At 43.3% G+C, this 20,023-nt stretch overlaps 1 protein-coding gene across 1 annotated transcript in view; it reads left to right on the top strand.

Moving 5' to 3' along the window:
* The window catches only part of DNAH9 (dynein axonemal heavy chain 9), a 1,128,006-nt gene that overhangs the window by 54,512 nt on the left and 1,053,471 nt on the right, over positions 1 to 20,023 (top strand). Inside the window, exons 2-3 of the mRNA XM_029600235.1 lie at positions 6,318 to 6,514; positions 18,488 to 18,646. Of these exons, the coding sequence (XP_029456095.1) occupies positions 6,318 to 6,514; positions 18,488 to 18,646 (356 nt within the window). The remainder of the gene's footprint in view (positions 1 to 6,317; positions 6,515 to 18,487; positions 18,647 to 20,023) is intronic.

A 20,023-nucleotide genomic window follows, 5' to 3' on the forward strand; every position in this document is an offset into this window, starting at 1 on the left:
AAATCCAAGTATACTGTATCTACCGGTTCACCTTTATCCACATGTTTATTAACTCCTTCAAAAAAGTGAATCAGATTTGTGAGGCAAGACTTGCCCTGGGTAAAGCCATGCTGACTTTGTTCCATTAAACCATGTCTTTCTATGTGTTCTGTGATTTTGATATTTAGAACACTTTCCACTATTTTTCCTGGCACTAAAGTCAGGCTAACTGGTCTGTAGTTTCCTGGATTGCCCCTGGAGTCACCCTTCAGTTTTCAGGTACAATGGATGATTTTAATAATAAGTTACACATTTTTACTAATAGGTCTGAAATTTCATTTTTTAGTTCCTTCAGAACTCTGGGGTGTATACCATCTGGTCCAGGTGATTTACTACTCTTCAGTTTGTCAATCAGGCCTACCACATCTTCTAGGTTCACCGTGATTTGATTCAGTCCATCTGAATCATTACCCATGAAAACCTTCTCCATTACAGGTACCTCCCCAACATCCTCTTCATTAAATCCTCTAGGGATTCTTTTGATTGCTGATCTGCCTCGGGAGGTGTGCAGCTATATTTGTGTCTGGGGCCTTAACTTTTTCTTGTATTTCTGCGCCGTTCGGGACGCCATAAGAGTCCAAAATTTCCTCGATGATGTTCCTCAACCTGAGTAAGTGGCAGCTGTCTAGAAAGGTATGTTAGGATCCAGGGGAAGCGTGATGGCAGGGGGTTTAACGTGGTTGATGGCCGGAGCTCAGTCACCTAGCTATTACCAAGCTCACCACATCACGTGACTCTTTGAAAAGCATTTTATTTGTAAACCATTGATGCATACTGTTCTCATGTTGCTGGATTGTAATTTTGAAAAGGTGGAGTAGTCCTTACCAAGGAATCCCTCAAATTCCAACCCTGGGTGTTTGCAAAAATAGGTTAGGGATAGCAAATGCCAAAGTTTTTTTAGAATAATTCCTTGTACCTCTTTTGTGCGAGTTGAATATGGAAGTACTAGTCAGTCTATCTGGATTTTTAGTAGATGGTAGAAGAAGCAAGTCTTTATTTGTGTTATGCTCAGGCTTGTGGACCCTTGGCCGACGAGAGGATATTATACCTTTCGGAGGGTCCGTAGGCTCTCTTGTTGGGTGGCGAGGCAGAACAGGAGGCAGGACCAGCTGACCCTTGGCACTGGAGGCTGAGGCGAATACGGAGGCGATGAATAGACGAGATGAGGCACTGTGTCTTCACCACTGGTGGTCAGCGGTCCCCCCGGGAGGAGCCCGTAGGGACCCAACCGCTGGGACTTAGGTGGACCTAGGGAGGTCAGGGAACTGTGCAAGGGCCAACTGGAGCTTCGCCCTGGAAGCCCGCGGTCCCCCCAGGAGGAGCCCGTAGGGACCCGGGCCGCTGGGACTTAGGCGGGCCCTTGGAGACGGTAGTCTTGAAGTCCTAGGTCAAGTGCCAGAGGGTCGTTGCTCAGCAGTCCTAAGTTGTACGCCAGAGAATCACCACTTGCCAATCCAAAGTCAGGAACTAGAGAATCACCATAAACCAATCCGAAGTCAGGAACCAGGAACACCAAGACGGAACAGGATCCAAAGTTCAAGGACTCACCGAAGCAAGCAGACTGGACAGCGCTGGAGGACGTTGCCAAGTCACTGGATGAGCAGAGGAAGCTGCCTTTTATACTTCCTCTGCCCTGGCTGATAGAGAACAGGTGAGGCCATTTAAAGGGATGTGTCCCTTTAATTCTGTGGAGGGGGCATGGCAGCGGCCATCTTGAATTTCCCCTGCGGAGGGGAGACGCCGCTGGGGGGAAGCATGACGGGTTCCCCTGCAATGGGCAGCGCCGGAGGCCGCACGGGCGCAATGGCCCGAGTCAGAGCCCTCCCCCGGGGCTCCCGCGGCGCCGCGAATCAGGTAGGGGGCCGCGGTCGTGGGGCACCACGGCCGCGGAGCACAACAATTTGCATATAATGCAATGTTTGGTTACAGACCGAGGATATCCTTGCTGTCTACGAAAATATTCCACCGTGGTGCACAATCACCTTAGACTCAAACTGCCAAACTGGAATATTTTATTTGATTTTTTTTGTGGATGATGGCTGGTGAATACAAACAGTGTTCTTATCTATGTCTTTATAGAAAGTAGAAGTATTCAGTCTTTGAGCATTCTTGAACACTATTGTATCCAAAAACAGCACCCTTGTTATAGCACTGTGAAAATTAAAATGAAGATTTTCATTTTTAGTATTCAACCATTCCTGAAATTTCACTGTTAGCAGCGGAAGATTTCCAAATAAAGATGTCATCAGTGAATCTTACCCATACTTTAATATGTTGCCAAAACTCAGAAGGGTAAACAAACTGTTCGTCAAAAGAAGCATCATATAAACAAGTTATCGAAGGGGCCATAGTGGCTCCCATAGCTGTACCTTTAGTCTGATGGTAAATGTTTTCGTGTCTGGTGCCCTCGCCCCTTGTCTTTCTATTCCCCCCCCCCCCCCCCCCCCCCCCCCCCCTTTGCCCTGACTCCCTGGATCCTGACCTTGGCTTTGGACTTTGACCTTGCTTTGTCTACCACCTGCCCCGACCTCTGGCCTGTTACTCATCTCTGCCATATACTGCCTGCCACGACCATTGCCTGGATGGAATTGGATCTCGCCTCTTGGATAGCCCTAGGGACCCATCTAAGATCTTCTGGCTGCCAGAACTAGAGGGCTCAAACTGCAGGGAAAGTGGCTGGTATAGGCAAAGCTCCAGCCAGTCCCGCCCAAGGGCTTCATCGCCAGCTGTTGGTGTGAACCTAGAGGGTTTGTCCCCTAGGTGGTGCCAATCGCACCACAGCGCCAAGGGTCCATTTTTCTATGAAGAGTCGGTGGTCTAGTGGTAAGAGCAATAATCTGAAAATGTGGGAAATTACTTCCCCTACTGATACTCCTGGTGACCATAAGCAAGTCACTTTATTTACTGTTTTCTCAGTTACCCACTTAGATTTTAAGCTCTTTGGGGCAGGGCCTTATACTGGAATTCTAAAAATCTTGTAAGCCTCCTTGAGCATTATTTGAAAAGGTAGGATAAAATCCATGTATTGGCAGTACACCAATTGGGGAAAACAAAACAAGCTGGAGCACACAAACTACACATTAGCATAGCGCTTCAGGCTGGTCACACACAGAACAAAAAAAAAACCAAACCACCCTCACCAGAGTTAAGTTACTGCAAATTGTAAATAGAACTATGGAGAAAAAAACGGAACTCTTGTCCAACCTAAAAACCCTACTCTCCCCCCCTCCCCCTCCGCCCTGCCCCTTCACTCCTACTCAATGCAGGACAGAGAGTAATAGCTGGATTAGGGTGTAGAGTCTGCGCTTTGCATTATCTACTCTAGCCTTACAGCCTCCCATCCTGTTTTCTGTATAACAGGAGTGAGGGGCTGGAATAGGGAGCAGAATGGCTGTTTCTTGATCTGGTCTAGGCTTCCCCGCTCCCTGTAGCTGCTTCTTTGCTGTCTGAGATTTGGGCATTGACCAGTCAAGCAGTGTCCATGCATAGGAGCCTCTGGTGCCACCCCAAAATTGCTGTGCTCTAGGCAATTGCCTGGTATGCCTAATGGAAGAGTCTGTGCTGAAGTTCCTGGAAAGAAATGCCCTTAAACTATACTGCTTTATCCCTGGCAGTGAGCAACAAGGAATTGGGACTATTGTTTGGCATCTGCCGAGTACTTCTTAATAGCTCATATTGGACACTATTGGAGACAGGATGCTGGGCTAGATGGACCTTAGATCTGACCATGGCAGTTTTTTTGTGTTCTTATGGCACATCTTACGATCGGAGTTTCTACAAGGAATGCAGATGTGATCTGATAAAATTGGGTCTGCAATTGGGCATTTATCTCTTATGCTAATGATATTTTGACCTTGTAAAGAGATGAAGGTAAATCCTCCCATTGAGGATATAATGTATAGACTTTTTACATAGATTTAGCAGTTTTCCCACTTGTGTTATAGTTAGTTATAGCTGTTTCGATTTTCCTAAGATACTAATGTAAGATATGTCCTTAGATAGTGCTTGTCCATCTGGTTGGATGTGAATTCTAGTTCCTTTCCTATTCATGCATTTAAGTCCTCATAGAATAATATTTCTTTTGTTTGAATGACAGCAATTTCAGGTTGATAACTTTTGGGCTTGGTGAAATGATATTTCCTAATATAATGCAAGTCTGAAAATCATTCTATATTGTTTAAAAAATCTTTGAAAAAAGGACTGATGATTATATAAGACCCCAGAGGTTGGTCAATTGAAATTATATCATGACAACCAAACGGATATGAAGGTCCCAATCATAATTCAAAATTAGGTTTTGTTTATTAACTTTTGAAGTTTCAGCAATTCATGTTTCATGAATATTTGAGATTGCTTTGAGTTTGCTCGATTGGGCTTTTTGTTTAATATGGTTTATCATATGACAGAGGTCTTTAAAATCATGAGAGGTCTAGAATGGGTAGATGTAAATCTGTTATATACACTTTCGGACAATAGAAGGATTAGGGGGCACTCCATGAAGTTAGCAAGTAGCACATTTAAAACTAATTGGAGAAAATTCTTTTTCATTCAATGCACAAACTCTAGAATTTGTTGGCAGAGGATGTGGTTAGTGCAGTTAGTGTAGCTGAGTTTAAAAATGGTTTGGATTAGTTCTTGGAGAAGTCCATTAATTGCTATTAATCAAGTTGACTTAGGGATAGGCCTCTGCTACTACTGGCATCACTAGCATGGGATGACCTTAGTGTTTGGGTACTTGCCAGGTTCTTGTAGCCTGGTTTGGCCTCTGTTGGAAACAGGATGCTGGGCTTGATGTACCCTTGGTCTGACCCAGTATGGCAAATTCTTATGTTCTTATACTCTTTTGTGGGCATTGCTGGGTCTGCGTGTCCTGTGCTGGATAGTTAGAGGTTATGCTGTTGCCTTGACTTCTTAGTAAGCTCTGTATAGGATGCTTCTGGATGCCAGACACATGTTCTTGTATTGGGACAGTGTTAGCTGGGGTTCTGCTATTCTTCTATGTTTGTAGAGGCTCTGTTGGTGATCTTATTGTTCCTTGCCCATTCTTATATGGGGATAACTTTCCCTGTGTGTTAGATGCATTGTCATCCATGGTTATTTACATCTTTGAAGAATTTGGCAAATATTTTGATCACCTATATTTTGATGACCATGTCCTTGGTCATAGTTTTCATTGTGCTGTCCATTTGAGAGTACTGCATATCTAGGAGCACTTCTGCAATTAAGAGTTAATGGTTTGCTCAATGTTCTTCTAGTCCCCCTTTTTTTAAATCTTATTTTCCAAAGGAAAACAAAGTTTGAGATTCTCTGTCTGTATACCTCTTAACATTTTTATTTGATACTAAGCACACCAGATATTCAGGAATTTCAGGAGGAGAGGATATGGGGACTCTTATATTTATATATATATATATATATATATATATATATATATATATTTTTTTTTTTTTTAGTTCTGTATCCACGCATGTCTGTAGATTGTGGATATTTACATGTGCACATTCATTTTTAATACTGGGTGAAGCTTCTTGTTGGTAACATTTACTGTGTTATCCTGTATCATTTGTCTTTGTACTCTTTCCCCCCACCCCCAGCCAGCTAGAAAGAAGCCATCATGCATGGACATTACTATTTTTCTTCCATAAATAGACCAAGCAATACTGTTGCCTTCGGTGTCTAAGAACAGCATGCAGCAACAGAAGAAAAATGACAAATTATAAAAGAAAAATTATTTGTGATTTATATTCTCCCTTTCTGGTACTTCAAAGAGGTTTACTTTCAGGTACTATAGGTATTTCCTTGTCCCCAAAGGGCTTACATCTAATGGGTGAATTTTCAAAGGAGTTATGCATAGAGTGGTTAGTGCAGTGGGCTATGAACCAGGAGACCAGGGTTCAAGTCCCACTGTCGCTCCTTGTGACCTTGGGCAAGTCACTTTACCCACCATTGCCTCATCTACAAACTTAGATTGTAAGCCCTCTGGTGATAGGGAAATACCTACAGTTACCTGAATGTAATCCACTTTGAAGTGCTGAAAAAAGTGCAAAAAGCAGAATATAAATGAAACCTAATATCATAGCACTTTTCAAAAGCCAGTTTACCAATGTTAAGTGCTCAAAGTGGTTACACCTATTGACAATTCAATGACATGACACACAGCAATTTTCAAAAGCCCATGTACACACGTAAAGCCCAGTTTTAAGCATCTAAATGCTTCTGAAAATCAGGCCCTATATTTGTCAGATTACTGCTAACCTTTGTGATTTGCTTTTTTACAGGTGGTAATCCCAGTCTTGTCCAATCAGAAGAATCATTACAGCTGGCCCCATGTGGTATCCCAAGATGTTATGCGCCATGTCAGTGGCCTGAAAAATAACATCTTTGTTGTAATTGGTCAAGTTCGAGGCAAGACTTTGTTACCTCTGCCAGCAGGCTCAGAAAGAATAGAATACATTAATTATGAAAATGAGAAAAAGTAAGTTTTTGTTTTACAATGGTAAATTTTTATATTTTTCTTTTTTTCTATATATGAAGTTTACAGTATACACAAGTTAACCTTGTACAGGCAATATTGAATTCCGAATCTATAGAAATCAAAAACTTAGATTGGAAATTCACAGTAGATAACTATAAAGAGAGGGGAGGGAAATTGAGAGGTAATTAAGAAATCAAGAAGAAAAAAAAGAACAGGTATTAGACCTCTCAACTCCAGATATTACAACAATTTTGTGCTATGGATTATGGATAGAATTGGTCATCATTTATCAAGGCAAAAATGTAACTGCTCAGGTACCAAAAAATGGTATTTAACATTAGCATAGTTAAGCATTTGCAAAGATAAGAAACAATTTTTCCCCAAGCATACATTTTCCTCCTCTCTGTGTAACTTTAGCAATATAAGAATAGATGCAAATTTTATGTCTCAAAAACCAGATTCATCCTATAAAAGTATAATTGCATGCCCATCTTAATAAAGAAGCTCTTTGTACTTCCTCTTGCATTAAATTCTCTAAGAAAGCAGTAAATCCAAATTTGGCTTCCAAAACCTCTATCTCCTGGCAAGAAGATGGCCTTATTAGCAAGTGGGCAAGATTCAGCAGACATCCTCAAGACTTCCATAAGATATATTTTTTAAATAAGTCTCTTGGACTCACTCCTGAACTAGGGGGAAGTTCAGGAATCTCAGATTCAGATGTCTGGCAAAATTTCCATTTGCTCCATCTTCCTATGAAGCACCATTTTATCCTGAACTAAAGCCACCTGTACAAATGTAATCCATTGAATCTCCTTTTGTATCTCTCCAATCTTCTCTTTTGATTTCTTCCTGAAATTCCACCTTCTGATTCTGCATAAGCACATTCACTATTTTAATAAGAGAATGAATATCCAAAGCAGTACTAGATAAAACAGACACTCTTAACCAGCACTGACCAAATATTGTCCAAAGTTACCATAGACTGCTTGGTCAAGGGAGGAAGGGGAGTGCTGATTATCCTGAAAGACATTCCCAGCATGGAATCAAACTGGTTCTCCTCTGGGGTTGAAATGCTAACATCAGCTCGATTACTTCCTTTTCTAAGCTATTCCCAACCGGCCAGCAAGTCTTCTCCTTTCTTCACAGCTGAAAAACTCTGAGGCAGTTCCAATTCTGCTATGTCTCTCCCCCTGCATGGACTGCAGCATAACATCACCCAGCGCAGCCTGCTGAGTTGAAAACTCACCCACCCCAGGCTGCATTGGTGGTGCATGGTCTGGGGGACTTTGCACTGTCTTCTTCCCAAGCTGGTTGGGCTCCCTTTCAAATGACACAGCAACAGGGACAAGACACTGAGAGTTTCAGGCACATACCTGGCAAACCCTGAGGTAGGGGAATTGGGTCTGTGGAGTAGACTATATGCTCCCCTTTCCCCTTGTGCAGCATTGCAATATACATAAGTCAACCTTGTATAGGCAATATTGAATTCTAAAGCATAAGAAATCAAACCAAGATGGTGACATGACTAACTGAGATTTTGAGCCTCTGTCCACTGTTGGAAACAAGATGCTGGGTTCAATGGACCCTTGGTCTGATTCAGCATGATGCCGCTTATGCTGAAGATCACACACTGAGTGCACAGGGGATCAAACAAGGGCTTTTAGCCCTGTTTAATCAAACTTCTAGCCCAGTTTGATCATAAATACCTCACAGTACTTTAATTTACTACTAATGCATTGAAATACTTGTTCTATTTGATTTTTTGATCTAATCTATTGAAATGACATCAGAAAAAGACCATATGGCCTATCTAGGCTGCCCATCTCAATTCGCCTGCCGTGCAGCCTCACTGTGCACTGATCCAGACTGTTGAAACCTCCCAGCAGCAGAGACCTCCAATGAGCTCGGTTCCTAGCTACTGGAGTCATCTACTCATTGGCCACCTGATTCAATCTGTGGTGCAGCCTTCTCTCCACCAGGGGTCCTCTGTGAGCTTTACTTTCAGCCTTACCAGGCTCCATCTTGCTGCCTGCACCACACCCGAACTCAGCCCCATTTAACTCTGCCTTATCAGAACCTAGACAGTTTCATGAAGTCATTCTTGGCTCTCTGACCTGGCCTTTCTTACCTTGCTTGCGGCCTCTGGGCCTTCCTATATCTTGCTCCTTGCCTTTCAGCCTACCTGGGCCTTGCCTTGTGGACTCCAGGCCTTCTGTCTCCTTAAGCCTAGCTGTGTGACCTACTCAGGCCTTATCTTTGTTAGTGGCCTTTGGGCCTCTAGCCTTGCTGCCTTTGGGCTTGTGTATTCTCTGTTCTGTGTTGTCCTGTCTGCTCCTAACCTTGTCTACCTTGTCTCACTCCTGCCCTTGTTTAGTCCTGTCCTTGTCTGGTTTTGTCTTGTCTTGCCTAGTCCTGTCCCCAATATTCTTAACTTGCTTTGCCTTGCACAAGCCTTTGTGTCCAGTCCTTGCTCAATATCTAGGCCTCAGCCTGTTCCAGTCTCCAGTCCTTGGTACACCCAGACCTCTGTTTCCAGTCTCTCTATCCACAACATCCAGCCAGTGCCTGCCCTGGCTTGACCAGCTTATTGAGCCTGTCCAGTTAAGCTCTACTGGCCCCTAACACCCAAGGGCTCAACCTGCAGGGGAAGGGGCTGGCTTGGCAGACCCAACTCCTGCCCTGCTCCTGAGAAGGTATTTCTTGACCCCAGCCCTTGTGACACCATCCAGACCATTATTCACCTTTTGGTTCTATTGAGCAGGAACCAGCAAGTTGACTTTTTTTTGTCGATAAGCAAGCTGAATTTAGCCTTGATATGTGGACAACGTCATCTGGCAGCATCGAATAGACTTCTCTTCTAACTAGTAGAGCTTTAAGTTCTTCTGAGGATGTGGGGGAATTATGGTTCTCTGAAAATAGAATGCTGAAAGCCAGAAGCTGTAGAGAAAAGCTTTTTATTAAGTGCTATAAAATAATAAAAAAATTATAAGGCCTTATGTAGAAGCAGAGTACCATGCAAGGCACTAGCGTAAACTCCTCTCAAATGATTCTACTGATAGCAAAACATTAAATAGAATTTCAAACCCCTAAAGTAGGTTATTTAATTGTCAGTTTCTATGATTGACTTTCTATTATAAATAAATATGAATAGCCATATGGTAATTTAATTCTTGTCTCACAAGTAAATATTTTCTTGTAATGTGCCAGCATTAGCAACCTTGTGTTGGTTCTAAGAATATTTTTTATAATCTTAGATGGAATGTAAACTGACCTAGTCTTTATTTTTAGATGGAATGTTAACATCTCATATCAGTTCAAAATGTTCTATAACCTGGAAACCTGGAAGCCTGCCCCAGAAACCTGGAAGCCTGCCCCTGGAACCTGGAAGCCTGCCCCAGAAAATTCCGACAAAACCTCAAGACCTGGCTCTTCTCCCGAGCCTTCACGTGAACACCCCACCCCCCCTCCAACCTTCTGCTCCCTCCCCACACCTCCCCCCCTTAACACACACCCTCTTCCCCCCTGCCTCCCCTCGTCCCCCTAAGTAATCATCCTATCCCCTCCCTCTAAACGCCCCCCCCCAGATGCTTTCTATAAATAAGTCTCCTGTACATAATGCCCTCCTTGTATATATACATCCCCTACTATATCTCTTGTTAATTTGTACAGCTTACCCTTGTTCTCTTCCCCCCACCTTCCTGATACCCAGTTCTCCTATCAGTTCATTGTAAAGCCCAGTTGGCTACTTTTATGTTATATGGAAACCGATATGATGTTCCCCGAACGAATGTCGGGTATATAAAAATTGCAAATAAATAAATAAATAAATAAACCTTGTGACTCAGCAAGTACAATTGCTTGTTAGCAATTATAAAGGCTGCTTATGAAAAACCAAAAATTTAGGAGAACAGGAATACTGACTTCTTGTGTGACATCAAAAAGTGTTTCACTGAGATTAAGGGCCTATGAGCACCCACATCAGAATTGCCTCATGAGCCTTTTCAGTCATTTTTTTCAAGCACATCATGGACCTATACTCACACTCCAGATATTTTTCTCTAAATTGTTAAATCTTATTGTGTTTTTCATCTATCAGTTGCTTTGCTACACTGAAGCACCCACAATAGCACTTTTCAGTACTACCAAAAACAAGCCCAGACATTTTTGCCTCCTCATGATCTGCTTCAACGGCAGGGGAGAAGAAAAGAGGGTTCGCACTCACAAAGCGGGGAGTAGCTGGCTTGTTACGGCGGTTACTACCCCAAACCAAATGTGCCTGATACTTCACTTTCGATGCACATCCAGCATGGCTCTCTGCTTCAACGGCATGGGAGAAGACTTATACGTCACGCATATCCAGCATAGCTCCCTGCTTCAACGGCAGGGGAGAAGAAAAACAACCAATAAGGGCTAATAACATAGTCTGGGTAAAACAAATAAGCATGGGTGCAGCTTGCTTATTGCGGCGGCTACTACCCCTAACGAATCAAGCTAGATATTTCACTTGGATGCAGCTCCATCACTGCTCTCTACATTAAAGGTGGGGGTGGAAGGGAAATAGAACCAAGAGCTAAGAGAAACAGATAAGTATGAGAGAAAATATGTGTGAAGCTTGCTGGGCAGACTAGATGGGCCATTTGGTCTTCTTCTGCCGTCATTTCTATGTTTCTATGTTTCTATGATCTTCAGCAAGAAGAAATCCACAGTGAGCTGAATCCCAGAGACTTCTGAACCCTGCATTTAAGGTTGTTTCCTTACCGTAAGAATGCCTGTAATATGAGTTTCCCATATTCTCATATGTTGAGGATGTGGTGAACTGAGAGGGCCACCTGTTCTGATGGTGTGTCTACAACTTGAAGTAGACTGAATAATTCTGAGCCAGGGTCTTTTTGGACATGGACACCAAGCATCGTTCCCATCTTTTCCACAAACAGAATAGATGAGGACCCCCAAAGGTGAGGTATGGTCGGGAGGATCCAGAAGTGGGTCAGAAGGTATATCTATAAAGTTTTTTCTGAATCTACTGATAGAAGCTCACTTATTCAGGACTCCAATGATGAAGAGGGTGAAATAGGTTCTCTTGGTTGCTCTTGAGGAGATACACCGTGGTCAATCACCCCTGGCTGGAATCCGTTGCCAGAGCACGCAATGATGAAGAACCCTGAATTACAGGTTCTGATGATGTGTTCTGGCCGATAGATGGGATTGGGATTCCAGTCTGAGGAAGAGCTGCAGTAATGGTGGAGAGGTATGGAACATACTAGATCCAGTGTTTCCAAACAAAGACACTTCAATAGTTTTAATGGTGTGGATTGCTTGAACGCCTTGGAAGAACAAAGCTTCGATGGCTCTGATGACTCTTTAGTGAGTCACATCAAGGAAGTCTGTGCAGATTGAGAATATTGCCTTGATGTAAGCATTTATTGTATCAATATTGCACTGTGTTCATGACCTGTGCATTGTGGAGTTATGCATCAGAGGAGCTGCTGGTGCATGGAGGTTTCAGGGTGCATCGATGGAGTGCAGGCTGTAGGTATTGTGGACTTTAAGGGTATCAAATACATCAGTGCATTGAATGCGTTGGGCGTGCCAACGCCCCTTGTTCCAACGACACTGATGATGGCTGCGTCGATAGTGCCAATGCACCAAGCTTGGAGTGTTTGTTTCTTTGATGCAGTGATGATGCTGCTGCTTCTTTGATGCAGGGCAGCTGATACTACTCAATCGTATGACTTTGGCCTCAGCTGATAGGAGAGTCTTTGAAGAGCTCCCACTCAACTCTATCCGGTAAGACAGATGATACTGCACTGCACGAGGAGGATTTGCTGCAGCTCTGAAGAGATTTGCACAGCTCCTCAATATGAATCACCCTGGAATGTTGGGCATATGGGGAAATCCAACCATAGGCGTAGCAATTTGCCTGGTCATGTTGCAGTCCAAGGCATTGATAGCAGAGCTCATAGCTGCCACAAATGCAATTTTTAAAACCACTCACCATAGTTTGTTTTTTTTTCTTCTAGCCTATTTTGAGGAGGTAAAGCCTCTTTAAAAAAAAAAAAAAGAAATTCTCTCTCTAATAGCATGGAAATGTACTGTCTGGTGCTGCAGCGGAAGCAGTGAGGCAGCAATACAAGAATATTCCAAGGTGTAGAAATAGCACAATTTGAAGATTAGGGGAAAAAAAAGGTGAGAATGAGTACATGTCTGAACTTGTGCTCAGACAAAAAATGACTGTGGAGGCTCATAAGGCAGTGCTGATGTGGAAACTCCCATACATGCTCATAGTTCAAAGCTCTACTAGCTTAGAGCTATGAGTCCATCTGGTGCTGCCAGATGATGTCACCTAACATGTAATGGCTAATTCAGCCTGCTTATCAATGGCAATAGAGTCATCAGCCTATTTGCAGTGAGTTTTCATCAAGTGCCTGGTTCTTGTAGCCACACATTTCAGGCATTGGGTAATCCTGGTCTTCCTGTACCTAGACAATTTGCTAGTCCAGTCAGCTCATGAGAGGGCATACTAGCCTCCCTACAGAAGACATGTTAGCTTCTACAGAAGCTGGGTGTTCTGGAGAACTTTGAGAAGTTCATCTGGTGCCCACCCAGAGATTGAAATTCATCGGCGTGTAGGTGATTTACTACAAGAGAGCTTTTCTAGCCCAAAACGAGAAAGCATCATCCTATTGCTCATTTACAAACTACTATGCTTACAACATTCAATGGCTAGAGCTATACTGGTTGTTTTAGATCAGATGGCAGTCTCCATTCCACTAACCCACTTGTAGATGTGTTGCCTGTAGTGGGGTCTGTGCTGTCAATGGGACCAACTAGCTCAGGCCTTGACAACCACAGTACAAGTTTCTAAGGAAATGAAATGCGAGTTAGGGGAGCAGATGGAGGGTTCAGTCACCACTATCACGTAACCTTCATGGCAGATACCTTGACAAAAAGATGGGATTCTTTAGAATCTAAGGGGCTTGGTCTGTGGAGGAGAGTCATTTCCCGATCAATGTGCTGGAGCTGAGAGTCAGGACTTGCAACATCTACAGTAAGTGTACTTCTTAGTGCAAGAGCAGCTTATCTGTGGAAAATTAGCCCATCTTATAGAAACATAGAAATGACGGCAGAAGAAGACCAAACGGCTCATCCAGTCTGCCCAGCAAGCCACGCAGTTTATCCATTTTTTTTTTCTCCCCCCCCCCTTTTTCTCCCTCCCACCCGTCACTATTGGCTTCCAGCACCCTCCAGCCCCAACTCCCTTCCACCCCTCCACCATGCAGAGAGCAGCGCCGTATCCGCATCCTGGTGAACATCCAGCTCAATCAGGGGTAGCATCCACCGCAACAAGCAGGCCACACCCCTGCCCCATACTCTTACCCACCCCTGCTTTGTTTGTTTGTTTTTTGGTTTTTTTTTTGGAGATGGCAGCCCTCCGTGAAGGCGGAACACCAACCACTGGCCACTGGCATCCCGCTCCGTGAATGCCTCTGTGGCTACTACCGCTCTGTGCAGTGTTTTGCTGCCTGAAGGTGGAACACCAACTACTGGCCACTGGCATCCCGCTCCGTGAATGCCTCTGTGGCTACTGCCGCTCCGTGCAGTGTTTTGCTGCCTCCTCTTTATTTACGCCCACTAGACTTGATGGATCCACAGTGTTTATCCCACGTCCCCTTTGAAGTCCTTCACAGTTTTAGACCACCACTTCCTCCGGAAGGGCATTCCAGGCATCCACCACCCTTTCCGTGAAGAAATACTTCCTGACATTGGTTCTTAGTCTTCCTCCCTGGAGCCTCAGCTCGTGACCTCTGGTCCAACCAACTCCCTCACAGGTTTCTTGCTTCGGATATATTTTAAAATTTTTATTATGAGTTTATGCCTCTACGGCCAATGTCATTTCAATTCTCTCTTTGCCTGTCTTATTATTTACACTTAACTTGACAATGCTTATGCTTTTTCCTATTTTCTTCAGATGGATCCTTCCAATTTTTGAAGGATTTTTTTTTTTTACTAAAATAGCCTCTTTCACCTCACCTTTTAACCTTGCCGGTAAGCATTTTGCCTTCCTTCCACCTTTCTTATTCAATGGAATACATCTGGACTGTGCGACTAGGATTGTATTTTTAAACAAACTATTTTCCTCATTTTATCAAAGTTTCCCTTTTGAAAATTTAGTGTTAGAACTGTTGATTTACTTATTGTCCCCCTTCCAGTTATTAGTTTAAATTTGATCATGTTATGATCACTGTTGCCAAGTAGCTCCACCACGTTACCTCTCTCACCAAATCCTGCGTTCCACTAAGAATTGAATCTTAAATAGCTCCCTCTCTCGTTGGTTCCTGAACCAATTGCTCCATGAAGCAGTTGTTTATTACATCCAGGAACTTCGTCTCTAGCATGTCCTGATGTTACGTTTACCCAGTCAGTATTGGGGGGTAATTGAAAATCTCCTATTATTGCACTGGCAAATTGGTTAGCTTCCCTGATTTCTCTTAGCCTTTCATCATCTGTCTGACCATTTTGTCCAGGTGGACCCTAGTTTACTCCTTTCACTATACTCTTACCCAACATGCATGGGATTTCTACCCATATAGATTCTACTGAGCATTTAGTCTCTGGTATGATCTTTATCCTGTTGGACTCTATACCCTCCCGGACATAAAGTGCCAGACCCAACCAAGTTGATCCTCCCTATCATAGCGATATAATTTGTATCCTGATATAGCACTGTCCCATTGGTTATCCTCCTTCCACCAGGTCTCTGTAATGCCAATTATGTCAATCTCATTATTTAATGCTATACACTCTAACTCTCCCATCTTACTTCTTAGACTTCTGGCCTTGGCATACAGACATTTCAAAGTGTGTTTTTTTTGTTTGTATTAATAACCTGCTTTTCAGTTGATAGGGATAATTTGGAACTCTTTAGTTCAGGTGATTTTTTACATATAGGCACATGGACTACATTTGTTTTTATTGGAACCTGTCTATTGGGGTGCCCTAACTCTCCTGTTGCATTAGTATCCTTCAAGGATACATTCCTCCAAGCCATACATTGCTGAGTGACTGTCAGCTTTCTCCCTTGTTATAGTTTAAAAGCTGCTCTATCTCCTTTTTAAAAGTTAGTGCTAGCAGCTTGGTTCCATTCTGGTTAAGCTGGAGCTCATCCTTTCGGAAAAGTCTCACCCTTCCCCAAACGTTTCCCCAGTTCCTTGCAAAACTGAATCCCTTTTCCCTGCACCACAGTCTCATCCTCTCATTGAAACTTGGGAGCTCTGCCTGCCTCTGGGGACCTGCATGTGGAACAGGAAGCATTTCAGAGATTGCCACACTTTCTACCTAAAATCCTAAATTTGACTTCCAGAACCCCTCTCCTACATTTTCCTATGTCGTTGGTGCCCATATGTACCACGACAGCCGGCTCCTCCCCAGCACTGTCTATAATTCTATCTAGGTGACGCGTGAGGTCTGCCACCTTCGCACCAGGCAGGCAAGTTACCAGGCGATCCTCACGCCCACCAGCCACTGTGCTATCTACATTTCTAATATTGAATCACCAACTATGATGGCCAGCCTAACCCTTCCCTCCTGGGCAATAGCCCTGAGAGACTTGTCCTTAGTGCAAGAGGACAATACATAAAATTAAACTTGTTGATTTAATTCTGGTTCCACCATGGACTATGTGTTGTCTTGGGCAAGTCGCAGAATTTTTTTCTGCTTTACTTTTAATTCCACTTCTGCTGCTGACTCACTTTATCTCCCTAGCATAGATAAAGTTGCCCATGCCTCAGTTTATTCAGCTGTACAGGATAATAATCACCACATACACCTAAAGCAGTTGGTTTTCCATGTTTTAGTGTTTGTGTGTTTCACCAAAGCCCATCTGTGCATATGTGAACCGCACTACATGCAATCTGTGCATTGAGGAGAGTGAGTCAGTGCCATATTGGCTGTTGGTGCTGGAGGGGTAGGAGTGTTTCAATATCTCTCCTGCCCCTGAGGAGTGTCATGTGCTATGGGGCAAAGGAGTGGGGTGGTGGCTCAGAGAATATGAGTCTGCTAGGGGTGGAAGAAATTCATGGTGCCTGGAGAGTGGGGGACTATGGCAACAGGTTTCTGGCGGGGAGGAGGAAAACAAGTGAAGTCATTCTCTCCCATATTTGGTTTTTCATATTAGTGGCAATAATAAATGTTCCCTCTACCCTCTTTGTCAGACACCAGGCACCAAGGTTGATAATCAGAGGTCCGACCTCCCCCTCACAACCTTTCCACAACGAACCTCTACCCTTGAAGCCTTTGATTCTACTTCATCATTGGAAATTGAAAACTTTCTTAAGAAGCTAAAACCCTCCGCACATCCATCGGACCCCAAGTTCCTCTCAATTTGCCAAAACAGCTATCAATCAGTCATCAACTGTTAGAGATTTAGGGGTTCTGCTTGATAACAAACTAAACCTAAAAAAATTTGTACAAAATACCACAAAAGAATGCTTTTTCAAATTGCAAGTTCTTTAAAAAAAAAACTGAAACCTCTCCTTTACTTCCGAGACTTCCGGCTAGTGCTTCAATCCATCATCCTATTGAAGATTGATTATTGCAACTCCCTCCTCCTTGGTCTCCCTGCAATTGCCATTAAACCCCTGCAGATGGTTCAGAATGCCGCTGCCAGGATCCTCACCAACTCAAACAAAAGAGGGTACATCCCTCCCATTCTTCAGGAACTCCACTGGTTACCTATCAAATTTAGGATTCTCTTCAAAGTCCTCATGATGATCTACAAGGACATTCACAACATCTCCTCCCTCAAGCTAAGCATCCAACTAAGGTCTGTCTGATGTGTGTGGCTGATCAGAGGAGCTCATAAAGGCACACTTTATGCCCCCCCCCTGCTAAAACCGCATTAAGGAAGCGAGCCTTATCAACAGCGGGTCCCACTCTCTGGAGAATACTCTTCCACTGGATCTCAGACAAGAACTCTGCCATCAGATATTCAAAAAACCCCTCAAAACTTGGCTTTTCAGTCGAGCCTTTTCCGGAGAGTTAAGCTCTCTCTGAAGCCGATTCCCAGACTAGGTCATGCCGTCTCTCTCAAATTACTCCTCCCAGATCTTATCTGGGCCCTCGCTTTCAAACCTTGCCCAGTTTTCTTGGTTCATTACTTGATTGTAACATAATTTTAATCTGCACTGAAGTTATCTTTATTCTATACAGAAGTTAATCTACTTGTTTTAAATGTTCCTTGTGTTAAATTATAGATGTTAAATGTAAATGTTCCTTGTATTGCCCCCAAGCAACTGTTCTGTTTCAATGTAAACAGGTGTGATTTGTATTCTATGCAGGAACATCGGTATATAAGAATTTAAAAATAAATAAATAACAGATGTTCTATTCCTTGAATTATTTGCATGCACATTTGATAAATTAAATTATAAACCACTGTAGGATCCAGTTTGGTTGTAATTTGGCTATGTTGCTGTGGGTATATAGTTCTATATACTTCCGTTTACAAACTAATTCCTTAATGTTTTATTTTTTTTACTCCTATAGTGTTTAGGTGAGCTCAATCTAGAATTCCCTGCTAGGCTTCATTTGAAGTGTCGTCTTGGCAGGATCTGTTAGGGACCAATAAAGGAATACATCTGCCACACATGCTCCAAAAGTATAGTGTATTGTGCTATAATTTGCTGGCTTTCTGCAAGTGTGTAATCCACAGAGGCAGTGCTAGCCTGCTGGGGGGAAGTGGCAAGGAGGAGATTTCTGGGAATATAATAGTTGTAAGTGATTCCAGGGTCCCTTTTTGACTACTTGGGGCCCTAAGAAATTAGTTTGCTTAAATCTAGCACCCATTCTGGTGATCTGGAATTACTTTCTTGGACCCAGTCTATAGATTTGATGTAAGAAAACAAACAATGTAATTGCTGTATGACTGCTGTGATTCTTGCCATTTTAAGCTTATTTGCTTTCCTTTATTCCCAGTGAGGATGTCTTTGATAAAGCAGTCGTGCATATGATAGAATCTGCCATCATAGAATGGAGCCACCAGGTACGAGGGGTGCTGAAGCGAGAATCTTCGGAGTTGCTCTTACAAGGGAACAATCCTAACCCAAGCGTGGAGCTAGACTTCTGGAAAAACAGGTAAGGCATGCCGAAAATGTGCTCTGCTCAAATACGGCAGGCAGACAGGCACCTTCAGCTGCTGCTGGCATGCCAGAAAGTATCAATGGGAGCAGAAAGCAAGTATTTGTGCCACAGTTGCCTGTGCATTTGAACAGGTTGTGATTGGGGGTAATTTAACAAAAGACCCTTCATTTTTAGATGCATTTTGCTACAGTGAGAATGCTTGTTATGGAGGGTTTGCCCATCTGTCTTTATGTATGGTGCAGGTACTGTTGACTATAAGGTGCATGTTCATGGCTGTACAGCCTTTTTCAAGCAGCCACACATGCTGCATATCCAGGGAGAAGTAACAGGAACCCATGCCATGGCTGCTTATCTTCCCCATCTATACCAATTTTAAAAAAACAAAAAAGGGCAGAGGGTCAGTGGGAATGCATAGCTTCTCTTCTCTTTCCGCCAGAAAAAAACTGCAGAGCAGACCCAGCTGGAAATCTGCCTGAGCAGCTGTCGTTATGTCCCCAGGCCAGGAGAGGAGGTGAGCGAGGCAAAGAGTGGGTGGTATGCAGAGTGGTGAGCTGGTTGGTTCCCCCTGTTATTTCTTTTGGGAGCTGTTGCCCAGCTTTTTATCCCTTGAATTATCACTACTTCCCCTTCCCTGTAGCTGTCACCTCACTGTGCTGTACTTGCTTAATCTTTCTTTGCTTCTTTTTTCTCAAAGGCCCATGTCCCTGTCTGTCTTTCTTCCTCCCTTCTGTTGATCTCTTGGGCCCACTTTCACTTCCTCTACATAAGGGAAGCGCCCTTTTGTGAAATACTTATAGTATGCACTTTCCAAGTTTTTAAGTTATACTTTCTTCCAGAATTTCTAGAGGAATTAAAAAAAAAAAAAAAAAAAAAAAGCTGAGGGGGTCAATATTCAGACATATCTGGCTAACCTACTTATCCATCTAAGACCTATCTGGCTAACTTACAAGGGGTATTCAGCAGCTATGCTGCTGAATGTCCCTGATTAAGTTGCTATTTAGCTGGATAAGTCTTAACTGGTTAACTTTAGACCTGCTATTGAGCAGGTCTAACTTACCTAGTTAAGTGCTTATATTCAGACTTACCCAGCATTGAAAAGCATTGAAAAGCTTTTCAATGCTCACTCCCTTACCAAAAAAACCCACATCCTTGACGACCTCCTTCAAGACCATCAACCTGACATCTGTGCAGTCACTGAGACCTGGCTCAAGTGCACTGACACCGTCATCTTGAACCAGCTCCCCACCTCCTCCCACAACATCTTCTCTCCCTCCCCAGACCCAAAAGAAAGGGGATGGTATCCTTCTTATTGCCAAAATAACCCTCAAACTTAGATCCCTGAACATTAACCCTCCACCAAACTGGAAGCTG

Source organism: Rhinatrema bivittatum, chromosome 4 (genome assembly GCF_901001135.1).
Source record: "Rhinatrema bivittatum chromosome 4, aRhiBiv1.1, whole genome shotgun sequence".
Taxonomy (NCBI): domain Eukaryota; kingdom Metazoa; phylum Chordata; class Amphibia; order Gymnophiona; family Rhinatrematidae; genus Rhinatrema; species Rhinatrema bivittatum.